Source organism: Oryx dammah, unplaced genomic scaffold (genome assembly GCF_014754425.2).
Source record: "Oryx dammah isolate SB20612 unplaced genomic scaffold, SCBI_Odam_1.1 HiC_scaffold_2, whole genome shotgun sequence".
Classification (NCBI taxonomy): domain Eukaryota; kingdom Metazoa; phylum Chordata; class Mammalia; order Artiodactyla; family Bovidae; genus Oryx; species Oryx dammah.
Window position 1 is genome coordinate 163,744,532 of NW_024070186.1, and position 21,966 is coordinate 163,766,497.

Below are 21,966 nucleotides of genomic sequence, written 5' to 3' on the forward strand. Positions count from 1 at the left end.
AAAATCAGCCTCATTCACAAATCACTGTCACATCCCAAACTGCTCCCCAGTCTGCCCAAGTGTTCTGTTGAGATCTTGTGAGTGTTTGGACCTGAATGAAGTGATGGCGGGTTAATGACATCCATCTTCAAAGAAGCTTCTCCAGACCTATGTGTACACATGCACCCATGCTCTCACACAAACACACACTCACACAGGCACACGAGCAGTGTTTCCAGTCATATATGTTAAAACTAGCTTTGGTAGCTTCCATCTGATTCATTGCTTCCTGAAATACAATTGCTCTGTCTGTTGTTCTTTGAAAGTAAATTTAAAAAAAAAAATAAAGGCTTTTAAAAGAAAAAAAAAAAATTTGTAGTCACCGTAGGTCATGTTTGTTTGTTTTAAATTACAGCTTTACTGAGGTATAATTGACAAAATTATAAGGTACTTTTTAGAAAGGTGTTGATACAGTTACTGTCATCTCAAATGCCTCCATCATTCAGCATCCAAGTTAAATCCTCAGGTGTGCCCAAGAAATCCAACCATGAGATAAAAAGAGAAATGAGAGAGCGAGTTAATTTGAACTGCTGGAAATGGCAGCCCACTCCAGTATTCTTGTCTGGAGAATCCCATGGACAGAGGAGCCTGGTAGGCTGTGGTCCATGGCGTTGCAAAGAGCTAGACATGACTGAAGCGACTTAGCGTGCATGCAATATTCTTGGAAGGGAAAGAAGCCATGAAAGTATCCTTTTTCCTTCTTTAAAAATACACACAGAATTATAACACAAATACAGTGAGGGTGGTTTGATCCCCACCCCCGCCTACTTGATACTCTCAGTTACAGAGATTCGCGGCTCAATAATGGCCAGCATTCCTTGGTCCTTCTTTTGGTTTAATGGGTCAAGCTTAGGTCTTAGTGACAAAAGAGAAGCAAACTTGGAAATGAAGTGCTCTGGAATTTCTGTCTGACTTATGCATTTTCTTTATTTATTTCATTTTTGCATTGAAAACATTACATTTCTGTTTCCTTATAGAGTAGTGTATCAAGAGCCTGTGTATGGCAATAAATTGCTGCAGGTATGAAATCCTGGCTGGTGGAAAAACTCATCACTATTGATTGTGGGTTTGCTGTGAAATCCTACTAACAAGATGATTCTGGGGAGGGAGGGGAGACATTCTCTAACACAGAAGGAGGGAAGACTGAACTGAATTTTCCAGTTTTGATATCAATTCTTCTAGAAGAGAGACACTCATCCTGAAATCTTTTTTTTCCCCTCTTTGCTAGATTATGTGTGTATCAGAATTGAGATTGGGCTTGGCTGTTTCTTTTTGGGCTTAAAATGTATCTGGCTTCAGTGAATATAAACTCAGTGAAAAAAATCCAAGGGTTTCATTGAACCAACTGTCTGAAAAAAATTTTAGTAATTTCCTGGAGTCAACTGGGATGGTTAAACCAAAAACCTTTTATAATTCAGCATCAAGGATCAGTATACACTGTAGCTTCCTATAAATTTATTTCACATTTTCTGCCATAACTCTCAAACTTATTTCTCACTGATGAAGCAACCCCAAATGAACAAACTTGTTCAAACTTGAGGGAAACAAAAACCAACACATCCATTGGAGTGTAACTGGCTAAGTTCCAAATTTTGTCTATAACCAACACAAAAACTCTCAAATAAAATGAAAGAAGAATGTAAAACTAAAATGATCAGTGGGAATTTTATTACACAGGTTTCCCTTTAACCTGTGATTCTCACTTTTGTTCAGTATTAAGTCAATTAAGAAAGTATGTTTTTTTTTTCTTTTGGTGAGATTAATCAAGTTTTAATAAGAAATCTAATATGAAACAAATGGGTATTTAGACTAAGGAGAGAACCAAATAATTAAAATTTCTGAGATAAGCTTTTATTTTCACCTTTTAAGAAAAGCTGGACTTCAAAAACAGCTGAATATATCACACAGATAAGTGAAAGAGTAATGATTTATATGAAAGATTTTATATTTTGCAAATAATGCTCTTGTAAGTATCATTAGAGTGAATAAATTTTATGTATATCATTAATCCACCTGTCTTAGGCAAAGTGAGATCCTTGAATATTCTTGGAAAGGAGGAACCCCTGTGTCCCCATTGATATACAAAAATTTCACCTCACTTCCTCAGCAGTTTGCCATTTGGATATTTGAACATTTTTTTTCCCCAAAAGTATGCTCTCAAGTTAAAAATGTGATTTCCATCATCAAACCACTTGGTGATGCAGTGGAGATCCACAGAGCTCATTAATACTGCTTTACAAAGTTCCACAAATGAGTCACCAGTTTCATTTCATTTCACTCTACATCTCCCAAACCTATGTGGTCATGAAACCTTGCCTTTCCCTTGATGAAGATCCCACCAAGCACAGTTTTGAAAATGTTTCATCGGAGCATCATTAAAGTACTTAATTAATAACATCCCCCCATGGACCTCCAGAGGTCTTGCTAACAAAGGGAGTATTCCCAAGCCTGTGAATCAGTATCTCTGACGGTTGCCTCTGGTAGTGGGGGCAGGGGTGGGAGGGGAAATCCATGACCATTCAAAATACATATTTTCTATAAGATCACATGTCTATTTTGATGCCCAGCATGTGAAAGTATGTTTTGTGAGTAGGGAGCATAGAACTCTTGTGTGCTTGTCATTCCTTTTCTTTCTTTTTCACCTTTACTTTGGTGGTGGGAAAAATCTAACTGTCAAGGACACATTTTTTTTTTTTTTGTCCCAAGGTCTGGGAGGATCAGTTTTAAGTTGGCTGTGCTTTGATGACCACAAATGAAAGTGAGCACTTCTTTTTCAAATATTACCCCAGAACCTTGCTGAAGCTTTGGCTCTACTCAGCAAGCTGAAAAATATGGGCAATAAAATTGATTAGAATCACCTGTTAGAAAGGCAAATTAAAGCAATTTGTATTTTTTTTTAATCATTTTACAGTGTGTGCACGCATGTGCTGAGTCAGTATACAACTCTGGTTTTCCCCTTAAATGGATTCCATGTGGAAGAAGAATCGGAAAGGAAGATGAGGCAGTGTATAGAAGCAGAGGCGTCAAGCCATCCACCCCCTTTTCTCTGTCCAATTACTGCAAATTCCAGGGATCACTTGGACCTGGGCTGTCCAGTACTGTAGCCGCCAGCCCCATGTGGTGGTTTACGTTTTAATTCAAATGAATTCAACATTAAATAAATTTTAAAAGCCATTTGTTGTAGCCCCCACATTTCAAGATTTCCATAGACATTTAGGACACGTGGCTACCCTATTGGACAGCACAAGTAGAGAACATTTGTGTTCATCATCAAGTCTACTGGACACCTAGGAGATCATTGACCAAGGTCAAAATCTCTCCACCGGTTCCACAGACTTTACCAAACTATGACCTTGACTCATGAATCAGGAATACTTGTAAACATACTCTTAAATAGCAAAGATAAGTGTCAGGACATTGATCTCTTGTGCCTGTCTTACATGGAAGCCCACTCTTGTTTTCTCTAAATGGCTAAAACATGTGCAAATAGAGAATGGATCCTTCCCAAAACTTCATAGACAAGCCCCTCAGTTGTTCAGAAGGATCCCAGGTGTACACTCCTCCATTTTATATCAATGCAATAAATGTCAGCCTAGTAGTCAGTGAGGGGCTGCTGCTGGCTGGGTCAGGAAAGAATCCACCTGCAATGCAGGTAGACCCAGGCTGTTTGATCCCTGGGTTGGGAAGATCTCCTGGAGAAGGAAATGGCAACTCACTCCAGTATTCTTGCCTGGAAGATCGCATGAACAGAGAAGCCTGGCGGGCTACAGTCCCTGGGGTCAAAAAGAGTCGGACATGACTTAGTGACTAAACCATAGCAGTTAGTAAGGTTCATTTTAGGGATATTCTGTTTGCACTGCCATAGTTCTCCCCACTTATCAAAATTGCTGCCTACTTCCATTGACAGAAACGAGTGCACAAGTTGAGGGAGTCCTCCAGAATTCAAACAAAGAGGTTTTGCAAGTGGGATGTTGCTAGAAGTCTTTCCGGGAACCAAATTTACAGTCACCACATCATGATTGATTGACATGGCCCTTGGTGCAATGCGCTTTGCAGTAACTTTGTTTTTCAGTCTGAGAGTGACAGAAAACACACACACACACCCCCGACACACACACACAGATGTGCACTCCCATGCTCACATTCTCTACTCAGAGTTTTCAGCTGGTTGCAGCTAATGCCTCTGCGCCATCAGGAAGCCAATGCCAGCCCCTCCCTACCTCATTAAGTTCAGTACACATGCGTGCACACCTGTGTTTCTGTGGATGCCTGATGAAAGGCAAGGAGATGGGCAAGCTGATGAAAAGACTGGCTCCAGAAAGCGGGTGAGCCGATTTCCCCTCAGCCCATCAGTCTGTACCTGGAGCTCGGTGCTCCCTGTGACAACTGCTTTGGTTTCCCAGCTCCTCGGCACATTTAATGAGTTTCTCCGTCCTAATTAGAGAACATGGTGTTTGGAACACCAGGTGGTTTCTGGCTAAGACCTCTTTTTCTTAAAAACTTTCATATTGTTTTTCAAGGGAGACTTTTAAAAAAATAAAAATACTGGCTCCAAATTATGGGTGATTATCTGCCAGAATGTCTTGGAGGTGTCTTCTCCAGAGTGATCCAAAGAAGGAGCTTGATTAAGGAGAAACTAGCTTTTTGGAATGGCCACGTAAGTGATAGAAAATTTGCTTTGAAAGTTGGTTATGATTGGCAAAGAGTAGAAATAAATTGCAGAGACCACTGTTCTGATAGATGCTTCTTGCAATTTTCTCATTCATCTGTCTTCTATGCTGTACGTGGAGCCAAGAATAATGAACTGCTTTACTCAAGAAACTACCATTAAATCCCCCCAACATCCAGTTACTTTGCTATTAGACGCCCTTTGACATGGTTGTGTCCTGAATTGCCCCTTCACAGCAAGGGTGAGAACCCTTCTCCCAGAGGATCGTGGGACTATGTATTCTATTTAGAACCTGAATGGCCCCCGCGTTATCGGTGGAGACTGGATCCTGTTAATTGTACTAAGATCATTCAACAGTGGTTGATGTATCACTGTGGTCTGCTGAGCAAGGAGCTCTGTTATTTTCACAGTTTGATAATCAATGCTCCACTGAACACAATTCCTTTTGAATATGCCCATTTGCTTGTCCTTCAGCTTAATTGAACAATTGCAATTACTGGTACATACAACTAAATGTTAATTATTTTTCTCCAATTTTTTTCTCTCCCCTAATGATTTCATTTACAAATTGGAAGACTTTATCATATATTCCACAACAAACAGATTCCCCATTTGAACCAGTGTGATATCTTGAGCTGAAAAGATAGAATTTTTAAGCAGTGCTCAAGATTCCTTTTTTTTAATCATTATGTGACATGACATTTAAAAAGCTAGAGACGGTCTTCTTTCGTTGCTTTAGTGGTTGAACAACTACATATGCAAGAGACTCTTAGCACAGTTTCAATCAAAGGATTATCTTATTTTTGTAAGTAAATATCAAAGACATTAACATTAATAAATATCAAAGATAGCAGGGCATTAGCTTGACCTGTACTGGATTTTTAAGGACGTAATCAAAGATGGTTTGAATAAGATGTAAGTTGATAACTGATAAATCAAGGTAAAGAATACTCACTTTTGAAAATCTGGAAAGTTCAGCAAAGTAGAAAAAGCATTTAAATAATCTCCCATAATCCTCTGCACCCCCAAATGATTACCATTAATTAACATGTAGGTACATCCCCTTCAGAGGGTCTCTGGGTTCCCCCTTTGGGATTTGCTTACAACTGCTAATCTTTAACATCCAGCTGGGGCTGGTAGTCCACCCCACATCTTTCTCGCGTGTTTTGGCACTAAGCTTTCATTAACCTCCACTTGAGTTCACTAGATGGGGGTCACTGCTATTCTGCTGGGGTCTCACCATCAGGCGCCCTGAGTCAGCCTCCTCTGAGTTCCTAAGCCTGCTTTCTCCTTGTGTTTTAGGGTGGTTATGCTGCATACCGCTACGCCCAGCCCACCCCTGCCACTGCCGCTGCCTACAGTGACAGGTAAGGAAGGACTTTCCTTCTCACGCTTGACTATTACCTGCAAATGAACTTAGCTGGTGGGAGGTGAGCCTCTCGTTTGGTCTCGGTGCAAATGCATGACTGCTGGGGAAGGCAGTGCCCCGAAAGTTAGGTGTCATGGTGAAGGTCAGCACGGGGCCGCCAGGACGCAGTGACGTCTAGCTCACTCTGATCGCTCGCCCTCTCTGCTAAGACACAAAGACGGTGGGTCCATGCAAAGTTGGTTTTCCTCAGACAGCACGCCCTGCATGCACAAAATACACCCCTTGTGTAACCTTCTCCTGGGCTTCTCTGTAAAATCCTGGATTCATGTAACTCATAGGACGAAAGCCAAGAGAGGATCCCACAGGGTTTACCTCGATTTTCAACACCTCAGTTCCCTTTTTTACACCTTTGTACATTCAGGAAAGCATTCCCCTTTATTGCCTTTTAAGATCCTGCCTAAAGGAATATGGGCAGTGTGTCTGGCATTCATCAGGAGAGTCTTTCTTTTTGGCAATGCCCAGACCCCAGGCCTATGAACATAAGCCAACATTTATTTGTAATGCACAGCACATGTGAAGACTGGCAGCGGAAGGGACTGAAGTAGGGTTAAGAAATGCAGAAGTCAGAACTGGATGGTGGGGTGGGGTGGGGAGGGGTGAATGCTGGGGGTTGGAGGAGCTCTATTACCCATTACCCAGGCTTAACAGATGACTCGGTTTCTGAAATGGCAAGCCACAGCTATTTTCGTATAAGTGCTTTGGAAAAAAAAAAAAAAAGAAAGTGTGCGTTTCCATATTGAATGCAAATTGTGGGCTCTGTTTTCAGGGGACATAAATGTGAATGTTCAGATGCTGTGCATGTACAAATGCCATGGAGGGTGCTTATTTTGGGTAATGACTCCTTTAATTTAAAACTATGTTTCATGAATAAAACAGTAATGGTAACAGTTTGCATGTGTGGCTGAGGCATGCTGGGTTCGACAGGTAAGCAGGCGGTGTCTTGGACTCGTGAATGGGGCGTGTTGGCAGACTCTGGGTCTCCTCTCGGATCTCTTGTGACTCACTTCCTCTCTTAGTTTGCTGTGGTATGCTTTCTCTGCCTTTCCATTCCATTTCTCACAAGGCGTATCCTTAGTTTTTTGTAACTACAGACTTCTTCGGAGGTATACGAAAGCAAAAGAAATTCCTGAACCCTCAATGTCACACTTTGAAAACCCCAGGCATAAAAACTCGTGATCACATAGCTCTTTGGCAAGACAGAGTTGAGATCTGTTATCTGATTGTGTGCAGGTATTATTCCTATAACTTCCTATTATTCTTATAAACAGCCATCGAGAGCTCTCAAGTCTGGAGGGAGCTTCCAGAGAAACCCAAACAATTGTCAGGACGCAGTTCTAAATACTTAAATTATCCAGTTACCCAATCATCAGTTGCTAGGATGCAAAATATGTTTTATGAAAGTTGCTATCTTCAATACACTTTGACACTGAATTAGGGAAATTGAGAGGGTCAAAAAAGCTAATAAAAATGATGACAGTCTTGAAATTCTCAAGATCATTCTACAAATGAAAAGGCTTAATTCTATTAAATTCCGCACACTGCATATTCACAGAGTGTCAATTGTAATGTGGTTCATCTACAACCCTTAATTATTTTTATGAAAATATCTCTTGATGCTAAATTCTCCAACACCCACTTTGTATATAATTATAATCATAGTAACTTTAGACTGCTGCATAATTATAAGAATCTTAAACAGATTTATGTCTTTGATTTTTTTTTTTTTAATCTTGCGGCTCGGTATAAGTGCATCTATCCCCAAGCTGAAAAAAAGGTTAATTACAAAAATATAATTTAAATTGCTTTCTTTAATAAGACCAACATAGACATTAAAAAAAAAAAAACGTTTAATACTATTCTTAGATAGAATTACTTGAGGATCTGGCCATCTCCATTTGCATTTGCCTTAAAAAATAAGTTAAAATTTTGCTGCACTTGGGGGCACCATATATGCAAATATATGTATGAAATCTTTTATTTTAATATTATTAAGATTTCTTACTGGCAACCTGTCCAACTGAAAAATTGCCCTCCTTCTTGGTGTGGTAAATCTTGACTAACTCTTCAATTCCCACTTTGGTATAATAGTTTCAGTTGAAGAAATCAACTAAACCTACTCTTGTCCATATAATTGGCCTCTTGCTGTTCACTAAAGAAATTTGCACATTAGGCCTTTTTGGTTGCTGTGGAAATTGATTACTAATCCTATTTCACTTGCCACTTATGGAAATATTGCATCGAGAGAAACGCAGACATCGATAAAATTACCAGAAAACAATCTTAAAAATTATGTTTCTGGTTTGATTTGTAAAGTGTGTTTATGAAACGGTGGTACTTCCGTTTATTGTTAGTAAGCAGGTAAAGAGGAGGAAGACCCTTCAAGAGAAGACACATGTTTAGGGGAGAATGTGAAATTATCAGATGAGCTTTCCAGTCAACTAGAGACGGCAAGAATCTAGAATTATCTCAGGGAAGTTGTGTAATCACTTATTTTTACTCCATCACAGGAGAATATCAGTAGGGAGAGACTCTTAGTACCTACTTTCTAGAAGACAGGCAGGATGACAAAGAGAAAAGCTTCTTAACCCAAAGAAACTCCTTCAAAATAGAAAATGAAATCAGAAGGAACAGAGAATGCTTGGGTCACACTCACTGGCTGTCAACCTGATCCAAGGGGAAACCACAACAAACTTTCTAATCATGAGATTCACTTCTCAAACGTCTTGAAAGGGAAAGAAGTTTGATGTCCCCAGTCGGTAGAATTTTACCTTTTATCAGCACAAATTAAGCCCTCATCAAATTGAAGATTCAAGGGCCTTTTGGAAAATCCTGAACTCCAGTAACCTCAGGACTGGCCAGAAGTTCGTTGGTGGCCACCTCGTTAACTCCCTGCCCATCAACTTCTCGGTTAAATGATCACACGATGATTGTCTTGGAGTACCCTGAGAGTTTCTTGAATGCCGACCTCCGGAAGGAAGACCATCTGGTGTGGGCAGTGACTTCCCCCCAAAGGAAAGGACCTGACTAGACTAGGTAATTTTGCAGGCTCATTGACGAATCGAATGGCAATAGGCAGATGTCTTTCTTGGGCATTCAGGAAAGATTTGGTAAGCCTTTGACTTCACCTCAAATCTTCTAATCTCACTTTGATTTGTGGAAAGCCAACTATCTGGACTCTCAAGGGAGATGGTTTTCTGAGCTTGAACCGATCAAAGCATGGCAGTGGGGCTGATGATCATCGGGTCATTGCATGCCACTTGGTGTTGCTGATGTTTCTGTGGTATGTTCTGGATTGGACAGGTCCATCACCACATTAGCTCGATGAATGGCTTGCTTGAATGAAGCCTGGGGGCAGGCTTCTCTTGATTGACTGGCTCTCGGTTTCTTTGTGTCTTCTCACTTGGTCCTTGTTGCATCTTTGAGCAGCCAAACTGGGAGGCAGGGAGGGAGAGGGGAAGATTTCCTTTTCAATGAATCACGCTACAGGTATTTGGGTAAACGTATCTGATGTGTACACAGCTTTGATGACAATGTTACCACGCCAAAAAGGCAGACATCCGTCATGCTTGCCCTGCTTGCCGAACATCCTAACATCCCCTAACACACAGTGCATGGAAACAGTCCTCCACATTAGAGCAGAAGGGAACTCAATTCAGACCAGCTAGAGGAGAAACTAATAGAGGCATTTGCTCTGAGATTTCATGACAATCCAGGTGCCCTGCTAATTACCCTGGGCCACTGTTTTCATGGACACTTGCATTTCCTTAAAGATCCTTAAAAGTTAGCAGCTTTTGACCTACAGTAGTAGCCCCAGCCATACAGGTGCCTGTAGACTGAGCAAAAGAGACAGCAAGCAACAGGATTCTGTTTGTTGTTTTATTTTCTACCCTTTTTTTGTTTTTTGAGACCTTGAGGTTTTTTTGAAACATTAGACTCTATCATATGAAACCGATATTTTTGTGGGCCCCAAATGGTAGAATATTGGCAATTTCATGTAGCCCAGTTTAATAGAGGGGCTTTCCCAATGACTCAGTGGTAAGGAATCTGACTGTAATTCAGGAGTCACAGGTTCAATCCCTGGGTCAGGAAGATCCCCTGGAGGAGGAAATGGCAACCTACTCCAGTATTCTTGCCTGGAAAAAATCCCATGGAGAGGAGCCTGGTGGGCTACAATCCATGGGGTCACAGAGTTGGACGTGAGCAACTCAGTTGGACTGAGCAACTGACTAATCACAGCTTAATAGAAGCCCAATTAAAATGCCAAATATCAATATCAATAATCTTGCTCTCTGCCTAGTCAAACATACATGTATGTATGTTGTGTATATATATTGCTCACATATACATGTGAAAAATAATGTATGTTGTGTATATATATTGCTCACATATACATGTGAAAAACATATGTATATACAACACATACACACACTTCTGCCTTAGGACCTCATGGAGGACGTATATATGCGTGTCTAGATAAATAAATCTTAATACAAGGAGGTCAGGATATGCCAAGTTGTGCCAGTCATGAGCCCCATGCTAGAACATTTTTTAAATATGATACTCATAACCTATAAATAATAGGTTCTATGTCAGAGAGAAATAGATTAGTAGCCTTTCTTAAAACTCAATAGGAATAAATAGTCATGTCTTTGGGGTCATGGAGTGGTTGATCTATAGATCAACTATTTAAAATTATATGGTGGTAGAGATAGATAGGGGATTCCCTGGTAGCTCGGTTGGTAAAGAATCCACCTGCAACGCAGGAGACCCCGGCTTGATATCAGGGTTGGGAAGAGCCGCTGGAGAAGGGATAGGCTACCCATTCCAGTATTCATGGGCTTCCCTGGTGGCTCAGATGGTAAAGAATCTGCCTACAATGCGGGAGATCTGTGTTCGATCCTCGGGTTGGGAAGATCTCCTGGAGGAGGGAATAGCTACCCACTCCAGTATTTTGGCCTGGAGAATCCCTATGGACAAAGGAGCCTGGGAGGCTACAGTCCATGGGGTCACAAAGAGTTCAAGAGGTAGATAGGTCCTACATACATAGATGGGTAGGTGGATGGATGGATGGATGGATGGATGGATGGAAAGGTAGATAGATGATAGGTACATAAGTGGTTAGGTAGATGAATGGAAAGAAAAAGAGAAGAGAGAAAGAGGGAAGAGAAAAGGAAAGAAAGCAAGAAGGAAGGAAGTATGAACAGATAGGAAAAGACTATTTCTCTATGCTCTCATAATCTTTCATAATAAGCTTCACGCCAGGACATAGAACTAAATTCTTACGTATAACCTTAGTTTGATCTAAACTGAAAAACTAAAGGGGTTAGAGCTGATTTCCATTCATGTGGGTACTCACTGTCTATTTTAGAATGTTTTTGCTTCCTGGATTTAGATTAAATAATAGAGAAATGTCATTAAAATAAGGCTAAGAATTGCATTTAAAATGATATACTATTTTTTGTGGAGTATTTATCAAATCATATAGGCTAAAAATTAAGGGGTTGCCAGGCTACAAAGCATATATACAAGCACCATGAAATGAAAAATTTAATTTACCCTTCAAATTTTTTTAGTAGAAGGGTTAATTTTTAAATATTGTAATACTTAAGGGACTTCACAATTTTACTCTTTCTTGCTGAAAGCTTCATCTCTGGATCATGTGGATTCCTGAATGAGGGTAGACCATGCAAAAGCAGAGATAGGAGGGAAGTTTCATAGTTTTCCCTGTTCCTCTTGTGTGAACGGAGTTAGAGCAAGGTTGAAACTGTTTCTGGTTGAAAAGCACCCATTCTTTGTGATGTGTGCAATGAGGGATTTCAAGATCTTAGACTCGGGCTTTGTGTGAAACACTATCTCCTTTGGGCTTCCCAGGCGGTGCTAGTGGTAAAGAACCCACCTGCTAGTGCAGGAGATGTAAGAGACATGGGTTCAACCCCTGGGTTGGGAAGAAATGCTGGAGAAGGAAATGGCAGCCCACTCCAGTATTCTTGCCTGGAGAATCCCATGGACAGAGGAGCGTGGCATAGGATCGCAAAGAGTCGAACACGACTGAAGCGACTTAACACACGCTATCTCCCATGGCCAGTTCAAGACCAGGGGACTGCTTCTGATGACATATTTACTAGTTTTCCAGGACAGGAGAAAACCATGGACCATGTAATATGGTGACCAACTCTCTTGTCTGGAGAATGGCCAGAGTTTAACCAGGCTTCTTTCCCATATGCTGTGAAAATAGCTTTTCTTGTATGAAAGGATGACAACAGCTTTGCTTTCTCCTTTTTTATCCAGTTTTGTTTTGAATGTTCTTCCTCGGCAAAGTAAAAGTTGGCAACTCTATGATAGACTCCATATTATATTTTATTTACATTTTCAGTCCTTTTTGAGAAATCCACTGGTGGAAAAATAGACTGAGGGTGTTGTAAAACTTGGTGATGCCAACAGTGGAATTCTCAGATGGACGAGGACCTGAGGGCTTAGTTCATGGGTGTCCAGAGAGGATAGATCCACAGTTAAGACCAGGACCCGGGGTCAAAACGAAGCTATTTAGGACTCACATCCCAACATGTTGAGTTAAAACATAGCAGCAAGCAGTGGTTACTCCTCTGTATCTTTTATTTATAGTGCTCTGTTGAAGTAATTCTTGATTTTAGCTTTTAATCTTTTCCACTGTTCTCACTCATCCCTTGGACTTCCCTGATGTCTATGACTATAAAGAATCTGCCTGTGATGCAGGAGACCTGGATTCGATCCCTGGGTCGGGAAGATTCCCTGGAGAAGGGAATGGCAACCCACTCCAGTATTCTTGCCTGGAGAATTCCAGGGACAGAGGAGCCTGGTGGGCTACAGTCCACGGGGTTGCACAGAGTCAGACGGAACTGAGCGACCAACCCTTTCACTTTTACTTTCACTCATCCTGATGAGCTCTTCTGGGTGCTGCAATTTAAAAAAGAAAAACTTGCTCTGTGAACCTGTAATAGGATTGAGTCACTAATGTCTGTATTTATATCCTTTTTACTGCAGTGCCCAGAATAGCATGTACAGCTTTCAATTAGAACACTGGATTGAAAATATGCATTCATACATAGTAGTGTATATAATATATTCTTATTTTTTATTTATATTCTTGTCCTTCTTTTTGGTTTAAAGTTTACTTTCTTAACTGGTTCATTTTTTTCCCCCAGTGACTCAGGGTCCCCTCAGGAAGAAGCTGATTAATCTAGACAGCTTTAGGGTAACTAGAAAGAAACAGGTATTGTCTGTAAATTTCATTTTCCAAGGTACGCAAGCCAGATCAAAATACATTTTATCAATAAAACTTGCCACATATATGAAAATGCTCCTGTGAAAATGTTCATTAGGTGGAAGCAGAGGACTTTGGTACTCTCACTGTTTCCTAAGACTTCTTGAAGTTTAATATAGTAGCTGGGCAAACTTTGATTCAGATAATCTCCCTGTGATAATTATAATAATTATTATAATAACAGTGATAGCAACAGTGGCTATGTATGGGGCCCTTGCTCTATGATTGGCACTGTTCAAGGTGCTTTATAAAGACAGTCATGGACTTGGCATACCAACCCTATTGAATTGATGTTGCCACCTCCATTTCACAAATGGGGAAGACAAGATTGGGGAAGGATGAAGAAGAGGCTCAGTTCAGCTTGAGAGAGAAGTCTATGCCCTCAGTCCCCAGGCTCTGAGCATCTTAGTAGAGCAACCTTGAGGACTCATTTCTGTCTTCCATCACATCACATGTGATGGGTTTATTGATTCCACCTCACAGAGTGGTTCGGAGGTTTCAAGATACTGCCTATGAAATATTCAGCACATCAAGGGGACTATATAAAATGTTCTCATTTTTATTTTCATGTTCTTATTCCCATAATCCTCAATTCCAATTTTTCATATTTTATTTTATTTTCCCATAACATCATCTACTAAGAGTTTTAAATCTGGAGAGCAAGAGTGAGCTTGGAGGAAACCAAGGCTATCTAGGTTATTTTAGTTCCACCTGAATCTGAGAGTTTGAGCATTTGAATCTGATGGGGTTTATATGTTGTTTTTTTTTTTTTTTTTTTTTTTTTAATTAATTTATTTATTTATTTTTTTAAAATTTATTTATTTATTTTTAATTTTTACTTTACAATTCTGTATTGGTTTCTTTAACCCATTCCAGAGTCAAAGTTTAGGAAAAGTAAGGATCAAATCTACTCGGCTGATTATGCTGTAGACATGACTTTTAAATAGAATAGGTAAGATTCTGTGCAAATCTTTTGAATCCACTGAGTTCTGGAATAATTTGTTTGTTTTCCTTTGTTTCTTTTTTTTCCCCCTTTCTTCTTCTTTTTTTTTTAAATGGAAAACTGTGTATTCAGGGGCTACATAGGTCCTTTAATTGATCAGTCCTCAAAAGTTCAGATTTTGATAAATCAGGTTTTCTTAAAGTGACGTTTCCTGCCACTTTTTAAATCTTTTCACCACATAGATTTCTCTTTTGAAGTTAATTTTTCAGCAGTTGCCTCTTGTCTGTCAGGTGGTATGTACCACATTGGAACGAATGACCTGATCAGGGAAGCAGTTTAGTGAGGGCAGCTGTATAATGATCATTTAAGACAGATCGTTTTAAATAGGCCACTTAAGTGATCGTTTAAGACAGGATAACGCGTCAGACAAGGGACACCCTGTCAGTAATGATGCTAGGACCACAGTCTTCACCTAGGACTATCGAAGGACGAGGAGGGTATGTGTGGCCATCCTCAGTGGAACTCCCAGGGCCTGGGCAGGAGAAGCAGGTCCAGGCATGGTGATGTACATCCCGGGAAATCCCGCTATTGGGGTTCAAGTCCAGTGTCTGTCGGCCTAGGTCCTGGATTGTTTCTATCCCCTTATGCTATTCTTACAAAGTCAGAGCTAAGGCATGTTTGCCGCTTCAAATAGTCATAACGAAGACGCAACTTAGTGATTAAAAAGTGAATGGAATTTCATGCTCTCATTTATTTATTTTCCCTGTGGATCAATAATTCTGATCGAGCATTCACCGAACAAATTATAATAACTAAGATAATTATATTTTCTGCCAGCCTGCTCTGCAGATGGACAATGATTCTATTTGATGAGGACTGAGATGGCCTGGGAAGAGTGGAGGAGGGAGAATGTAGTTCTTGATGGTAGCATCAGGGTGATTTGGGGAACTTGTGTTTATGGACACAGAGCCCTCAGTGATGAAAAGTAACATGTCTGTTACTGATTGATATATTCCCTGAGTTTCTCATTTTTAATTTACGCATATGAAGACACACACACACACGCACACACGCACACATTGAGAGGAAAAGTGCTCAAATCTTTGTTTCAAGAACCAGTTGCCTTGGGTCCATAATCTGTAATGGCTTCTTAACTAGTGTTAGGCACTGTCGGTTGAATATATAATTTAATTGAAGCCGTTAAAAAAAGAAGCAAGCCTGTAATAGTCAACAGACTGGACCAAGAAGGAGTTGGGGAGATATTAAAGGAAATTCCAAACCCAATAGACCATGGCTGTCACAGCCATGTGGGAGCTATGTTTGCCAGTGACAAGACAAGATATAACAACTCCTTTGGCCATGTCATGGCCTAATTACATACTTTTCGGGTTGCAGATCACTGACTTGATGGGCCACAAAAAAGCAAATAAAACCTCTATTTTCAGTAATATCATCAAGACCCTTCAACTGTGAAGGGTTTCGAGGCAGGTGAGAAAGCCCACTGCTTTCCAGAGGCCGGTCAGACACCTCTGATGAGAAACTGCACACAGAAGTCTCTGGATCAGCCATTTCCATTGCAAATAAAGAGCTTTCCTCGTAGAAGACAGTATTCCAGTCAAGTGGAAGCAAACAGACAGGCTGTAGATAGACTCTGGGGCTTCTCAGACGGCACTAGAGGTAAAAAAAATCTGCCTCCCAATGCAGGAGATACAGAAACACAGGTTCGACCCCTGGGTCAGGAAGATTCCCTGGAAGAGGGCATGGCAACCCACTCCAGTATTCTGCCTGGAGAATCCCATGGACCGAGGAGCCTGGCAGGACACTACAGTCCACAGGATGCTACAGTCCACAGGGTCACAAAGAGTGAAACATAACTGAAGGGACTTAGCGCACACACACACACAGATAAGCTCTGAGCTCATGAAGCATTCATGAATGTGACAAAAATTAAACCTGCTCCCCTATGCCTTTTATTTATTTATTTTTTTGTCACTATCACATATCCTAAAAGATCTATCTTTGCAGGTAAGAAGGGACTTTTCATTAAAAACTTCTAAATTTCTTTTAACATTATCAAAGCAAGTTCTGGCTCTTATACCCATGAAGAGAACTTGAATTCTCTTCCAGAAGAAATGACTTCTGTTTATATGTAGGCTTTATTTTATTTTCATATTTATGTGTAATACATGCCTGTTAACAGTCATTGGACAGAAATAAGTAACTTACGATTTTCTCCCTAGGGTAGATCACAGTGATTGACTCTTCTGGAATTAGATTCTCCTCCAAACCATAGTGTGTTTCATCTTTAATTAGCATCTGAGACATTTAGAGTAGGGACTGCTATCAGAATTTAGGGGGATGGTAGTTGGATAGGAGGGGCTTCCCAGTGGCTCAGTGGTAAAGAATCAGCCTGCAATGCAGGAGACATGGGTTCGAATCCTGGGTTGGGATGATCTCCTGGAGGAGGAAATGGCAACCCACTCCAGAATTCTTGCCTGGGAAATCCCATGGACAGAGAAGCCTGGCAGGCTACAGTCCATGGGGTCAGGAGAGTTGGACCTGACTTAGCCACTAAACCACCACCACCAGTTGGGTAGGAGAGGGAATTGCTATAGCTAACTTGTCCATGCTGTCTTTGTTCCCAGCTTATTCTTGCTACATTATGATGTATGAATGTTTGGATCAGTCAATAGATTTGGGGGAGAAGATTCAGAATCAAAACCAAACAGCCTTTTCCCTTCATTATCGTAATCACTTAGATTGAAATGCCTTGGCTTGCGAGTCTAGGAAAGCATCACATGTCTGATAACCTGGATCAGTGGTTCCCAGTGTTTTTGCAGCTGTGGAATTTATTTAAAAAGAAAACTAGGATCTCTGGATGCTCCTAACATCCTTTTAATCCCTCTAGCATCCTTTAAATCCCCACTTTCATGGACCAGGGTTGTCACTTGAAATTTGATTGCATTAAAAGATGAGACACTTCCCCCCCACACACACACAATTTCTACATGGTTAAAGGGTTTGTGGATCACTTCTAGATACTAGAATAGGAGCCCACGTGGTGGGGCTGGGGACACATTAAAAATGTGTCCTGGAAAATATTAGTTCCATTGCTTTCCCAGAATGATAATTTCTTTATGGTTTTCTTTAACGTCTTTGACTTGAACTTAAAATTAACAAACAACAGGGAAAGAAGTGCTTCCCTTATTCTGTTCTAATTTCAAGGTTAGAGGGGTTCACACTTAGGATCCTTAGACACTTGCACTGCAAAGCGTGGTTCCTTGACCAACCAAATTCCAAATTGGCCTCACCAGGAATTTGTGAGACAAGCAGACTATACTATCAAGTCCCGCTTGATCCAGAATCTACACTTTTAAGATCCCAGGGAGATTTGTAGGTGATTTGTGAGAAGCATCATTCTTGAGGTGCTGCAGTTCTACCCAGTAGGCAGTCAGTGGGGCTTCCCAGGTGGCGCTAGTGGTAAAGAACCCACCTGTCTGTGCAGGAGATATAAGAGATGCAGGTTCGATCCCTGAGTAAGGAAGATGCCCTGAAGGAGGAAATGGTAGCCCACTCAGATACTCCTACCTGGGAAATCCCATGGACAGAGGAACCTAGCGGGCTACGGTCCATAGGGTCGCAGGGAGTTGGACATGACTGAAGCGACTTAGCACGCACACAGTCAGTAAACAACGTTCACTCTGGGTTCTCCCTCCACACGTCTTGCACGTGTAAGAGAGTTTGTCTTTGTAACTTGTTGACTAGTGATTGTCTCCTCTGCTCTCTCCCTTCTTCAAGGAGAAGGTTAGAGTTGCCCGAGGTTGGTTGTCCCTCACAATCCCATTTTGTTGTGACTTCCTCCCTCAGCTAGCCTGCTGCTGCTGCTGCTAAGTTGCTTCAGTAGTGTCCAACTCCATCAGGCTCCACCATTCTTGGGATTCTCCAGACAAGAACACTGGAGTGGGTTGCCATTTCCTTCTCTAATGCATGAAAGTGAAAAGTGAAAGTGAAGTTGCTCAGTCGTGTCCCACTCTTAGCGACCCCATGGACTGCAGCCTACCAGGCTCCTCCATCCATGGGGTTTTCCAGGCAAGAGTACTGGAGTGGGGTGCCATTGCCTTCTCCGTCAGCTAGCCTAGGGCCATGAATTATCATTTTCTTTACCCCAAAGATCCAAAGCTAATCAGAATGATCCTGTGCTGTTAATAATATCTCCTCATGGGTTGTGTATAACTGTAGACTCTCCCTGTTATAAAACTTACCCTGGAAAAGTCATATCAGACTCCTCTTACTTTTATGGAGCCCCTGTTTTGCCATCTGCTAAAGGGAGAGAATATACCAGTTAGAATCAGAAAGAGGCAAAGGTAAACACTCACTGTTTTATAAACTGCAAAAAAGGTGGTGAAAAGCATGGTGTTATCAATAATTTGATGATTGACAGGTTTTTTAGAGCATATATGGTTGAGGGCTTCCCTGGTGGCTGAGCAGTAAAGAATCCACCTGCAATGCAGGAGAGGCGGGTTCAATTCCTGGGTCAGGAAGATCCCTGGAGTAGGACATGGCACCCCACTCCAGTATTCTTGAGTGGAAAATCTCATGGACAGAGGACCCTGGTGGGCTACAGTCCATGGGGACACAGAGTCGGACATGTCTGAGTGACTAAGCACACATACACACACACACACACACACACACACACACATGATTATTTGAAATTATTGAGGGACTTCCCTGGTCCAGTGGTTAAGATTTCACCTTCTGATGCTGGGAGTGTGGGTTTGATCCCTGTGCAGGAAACTGGCATCCCACATGCCTTTGGCCAAAAAAGAACAAAACAATTCAGAAGCAGTATTGTAACAAATTCAATAAAGACTTTAAAAATGGTCCAAATCAGAAGAAGAAAGCGTTGAATATATACAGACAAAATCAAGCAAATTAAGTCCATCTGAAAGGACAGATCGTTTTTAGACGAGGCAGTCTTTCAGGACCCCCTGTAACACTAACATACTGGGAACCTGCGCTTCCTCAACTTGTCATTGCCCCGGTCAGGATGTAAAGTGGGGCCGGTCACACTCCTTGTGCCTACTCTTTGATTGGTGCATGCACTGGCCAATCTTTGCTGATTCGCCTACAGATTATGATCAGAGAATGAGATTTAGAGCCTGAATCTCAGTTCGTAAGTTCCTTACTACACAAGATAGTAGAGGCAAACTAATTGACCCTCCACTGTCTCATCATTAAAGGGGTGGGTGGGTGGGGGGGGGGTAATGAGTGTTGCCTGCCTTCCTGAGTGGTTGTGAGAATTAATTGTGGTCATGAAGAGAAAGCTCCTTGCATAGCACTGATGCTCAGTAGCACTCAGAATATTATCATCAACATCATCATCCTTAATAATATTATCAGCAGCATCACTAAACTAGGAGCATAATTTGTTTTGTTGACTCAAAAATGAGTCCTTTCCTGTGGCAGCAGGTTCTCTGAGTCAGAAATTTTTGCCTCTGGAAGAGTTTTTGTTGGCTTTTCTATCTTGACTTTCATCCTAGAAACATGAAAACACATGGACCTGAAATTGGCCATGAGAGTAGAACTTAAATGTCCTCACCACAGGCAAAGAAAGGTGACGCTGTGTAGTGATGGATATGTTAATTAGCTTGATTGTCATACTCATTTCACAATGTACATGGGTTTAAGTCATCACTTTGCGCACCTTAAAAAAAAAGCACACTGTACAGCCTGGTTATAAACAATATTAATTTGTCAATCGTATCTCAAAATTGGGGAAAAAAATAGATTGGGCAAAAATGTTTTGAAGGAAGAAGCACCTGGGAGCCTTGTGATCAAACAGCCTGTACTTCGGTTCATCTTTCTCCTGGATTATTTCTTCTTTTTTCATGTCCAAGGAGGAGCTGTCATGCTACCAGGGGCGCATCAAGTTTGTAGGAAAAAACACTAGATTCTCCCAATCTAGACCCTGCCCCCAAACCAACATGGCTTCAAAGAGTCAAAAAAAAAAAAAACAAACCCAAACCTGCCTATGTTGCCCTTTTCCCATCATACTTGATGAGAAGTCCAATGCTGTGGCGGTAGTGGGTTTTCAGAATCCCCAGGGATTAGGATATTTCTGGAACTTTCCACCATCAGCTCCCTTTGTTTTGCACACAACTCCTAGGTGGACCCAGACCATCTCAGTGTGGCCTCTCCATCATCCAGAGGCTCAACTTGGACACCCTGTGCTTTTCCTGAGCCTCCAAGAGCTCAGAGACCCCCTCCTCAATATGAGGTGGCTTCTCCTTGAACAGCAGTCCCCAGCCTTTTCGGCACCAGGGACTGATCTCGTGGTAGACAGTTTTCCCACCTCCTGGGGTGGGAGTGGATGGTTTGGGGATGATTCAAGTGCATTGCATTTATTATGTACATTATTTCTCTTGTTACTACATCAGCTCTACCTCAGATCATCAGGCACTAGATCCTGGAGGTTGGGGACTCCTACTCTAGAGAATAATATATGCTGTTGAGAGAATCTGCCAGACCCATTTCCAACCTGTGATTGGTACCTGACTGTGCTCTCGTTTGCCTGCCCAATGAAAGCTAAGGTGGACTTTTACCTTCCTGAAGGTTGCAGCCACCTATAAAATGACCTACAACCTCAAAAGACTCTTAACTATCCCCACTTGCCCTAAACCCACAGAAGTCCAGGACTTAACAACACAAACAGCCAATGTCTTTGTGGAGGGAGAGAAGCTTACAGTGTTCACGAGTCCATGCAGCCAAAAAAATTAATGTCTTCCCCCAGTGGGCTTCCCTAGTGGCTCAGACAGTTAAGAATTTGCCTGCAATGCAGGAAACCCAGGTTTGACCCCTGGGTTGGGAGGGAAAGGCTACCTACTTCAGTATTCCTGCCTGGGAAATCCATTGGACAGAAGAGTCCGGCAGGCTATAGTCCACAGGGTTGCAAAGAGTCAGACATGACTGAACAATAATACACACGCCAAACAAATTGCTTTCCCATTCATGTTCTCATTGATCTGCACATACATATACAAAAAAAAAAAAAAAAAACCCTGAGAGAGGTGTGTGTGTGCACACGTGTGTGCAAGTATGCTGTTTGTTCCCATTTTCCAGATGAGAAAACTGAGGCCCAGAAAGATGAAATGATTTTTCTGTTGGAACACAGCTTGTTCCAATCAGGCCCAGCTTCTGGACTCTGCTAGTTCTCTTTCACTTTAGCTGAGAAAAGCAGTGCAGGGGGAACAAGGGAGAGTATTACATTTTGGAGAAACTAACATTACAGAAGAGGGCTGTGCCAAGGTCTCCAGGAAATGGAGATGCCCTTGCATTTGAGTGTCTACAACTCAGAGGTTTGGTGAGGAAGATTCAAACTGGAGACAGATTCGCAGGCCTTAACTCCTTTCACATTAAACTTTTCAGTGTATGCAATGTTAGTGTGGAAACTGTTGCTCCATGAAATAGTTTTGAATGGGTGTGAATGCATTCCTCCTTTTAAAAATATCAGGATAGCCATTTCAGAGGAATCTATAGTTAATCTACTTATTTGCTTGCTCTTTGTACTTCATCTTGATTCTACA

General features: G+C 41.4%; 1 protein-coding gene across 19 annotated transcripts in view; it reads left to right on the forward strand.

Annotated features, from left to right (window-relative positions):
• Positions 1 to 21,966, forward strand: part of RBFOX1 (RNA binding fox-1 homolog 1) — a 1,681,944-nt gene that overhangs the window by 1,634,201 nt on the left and 25,777 nt on the right. For 11 of the 19 annotated variants that reach the window (XM_040256446.1, XM_040256394.1, XM_040256472.1 and 8 more), the window contains 2 exons: positions 1,017 to 1,059; positions 6,011 to 6,075. In XM_040256446.1, coding sequence (XP_040112380.1) covers positions 1,017 to 1,059; positions 6,011 to 6,075 — 108 coding nt within the window. The remainder of the gene's footprint in view (positions 1 to 1,016; positions 1,060 to 6,010; positions 6,076 to 21,966) is intronic. The other 8 variants (XM_040256528.1, XM_040256495.1, XM_040256531.1 and 5 more) reach the window with 1 other exon arrangement.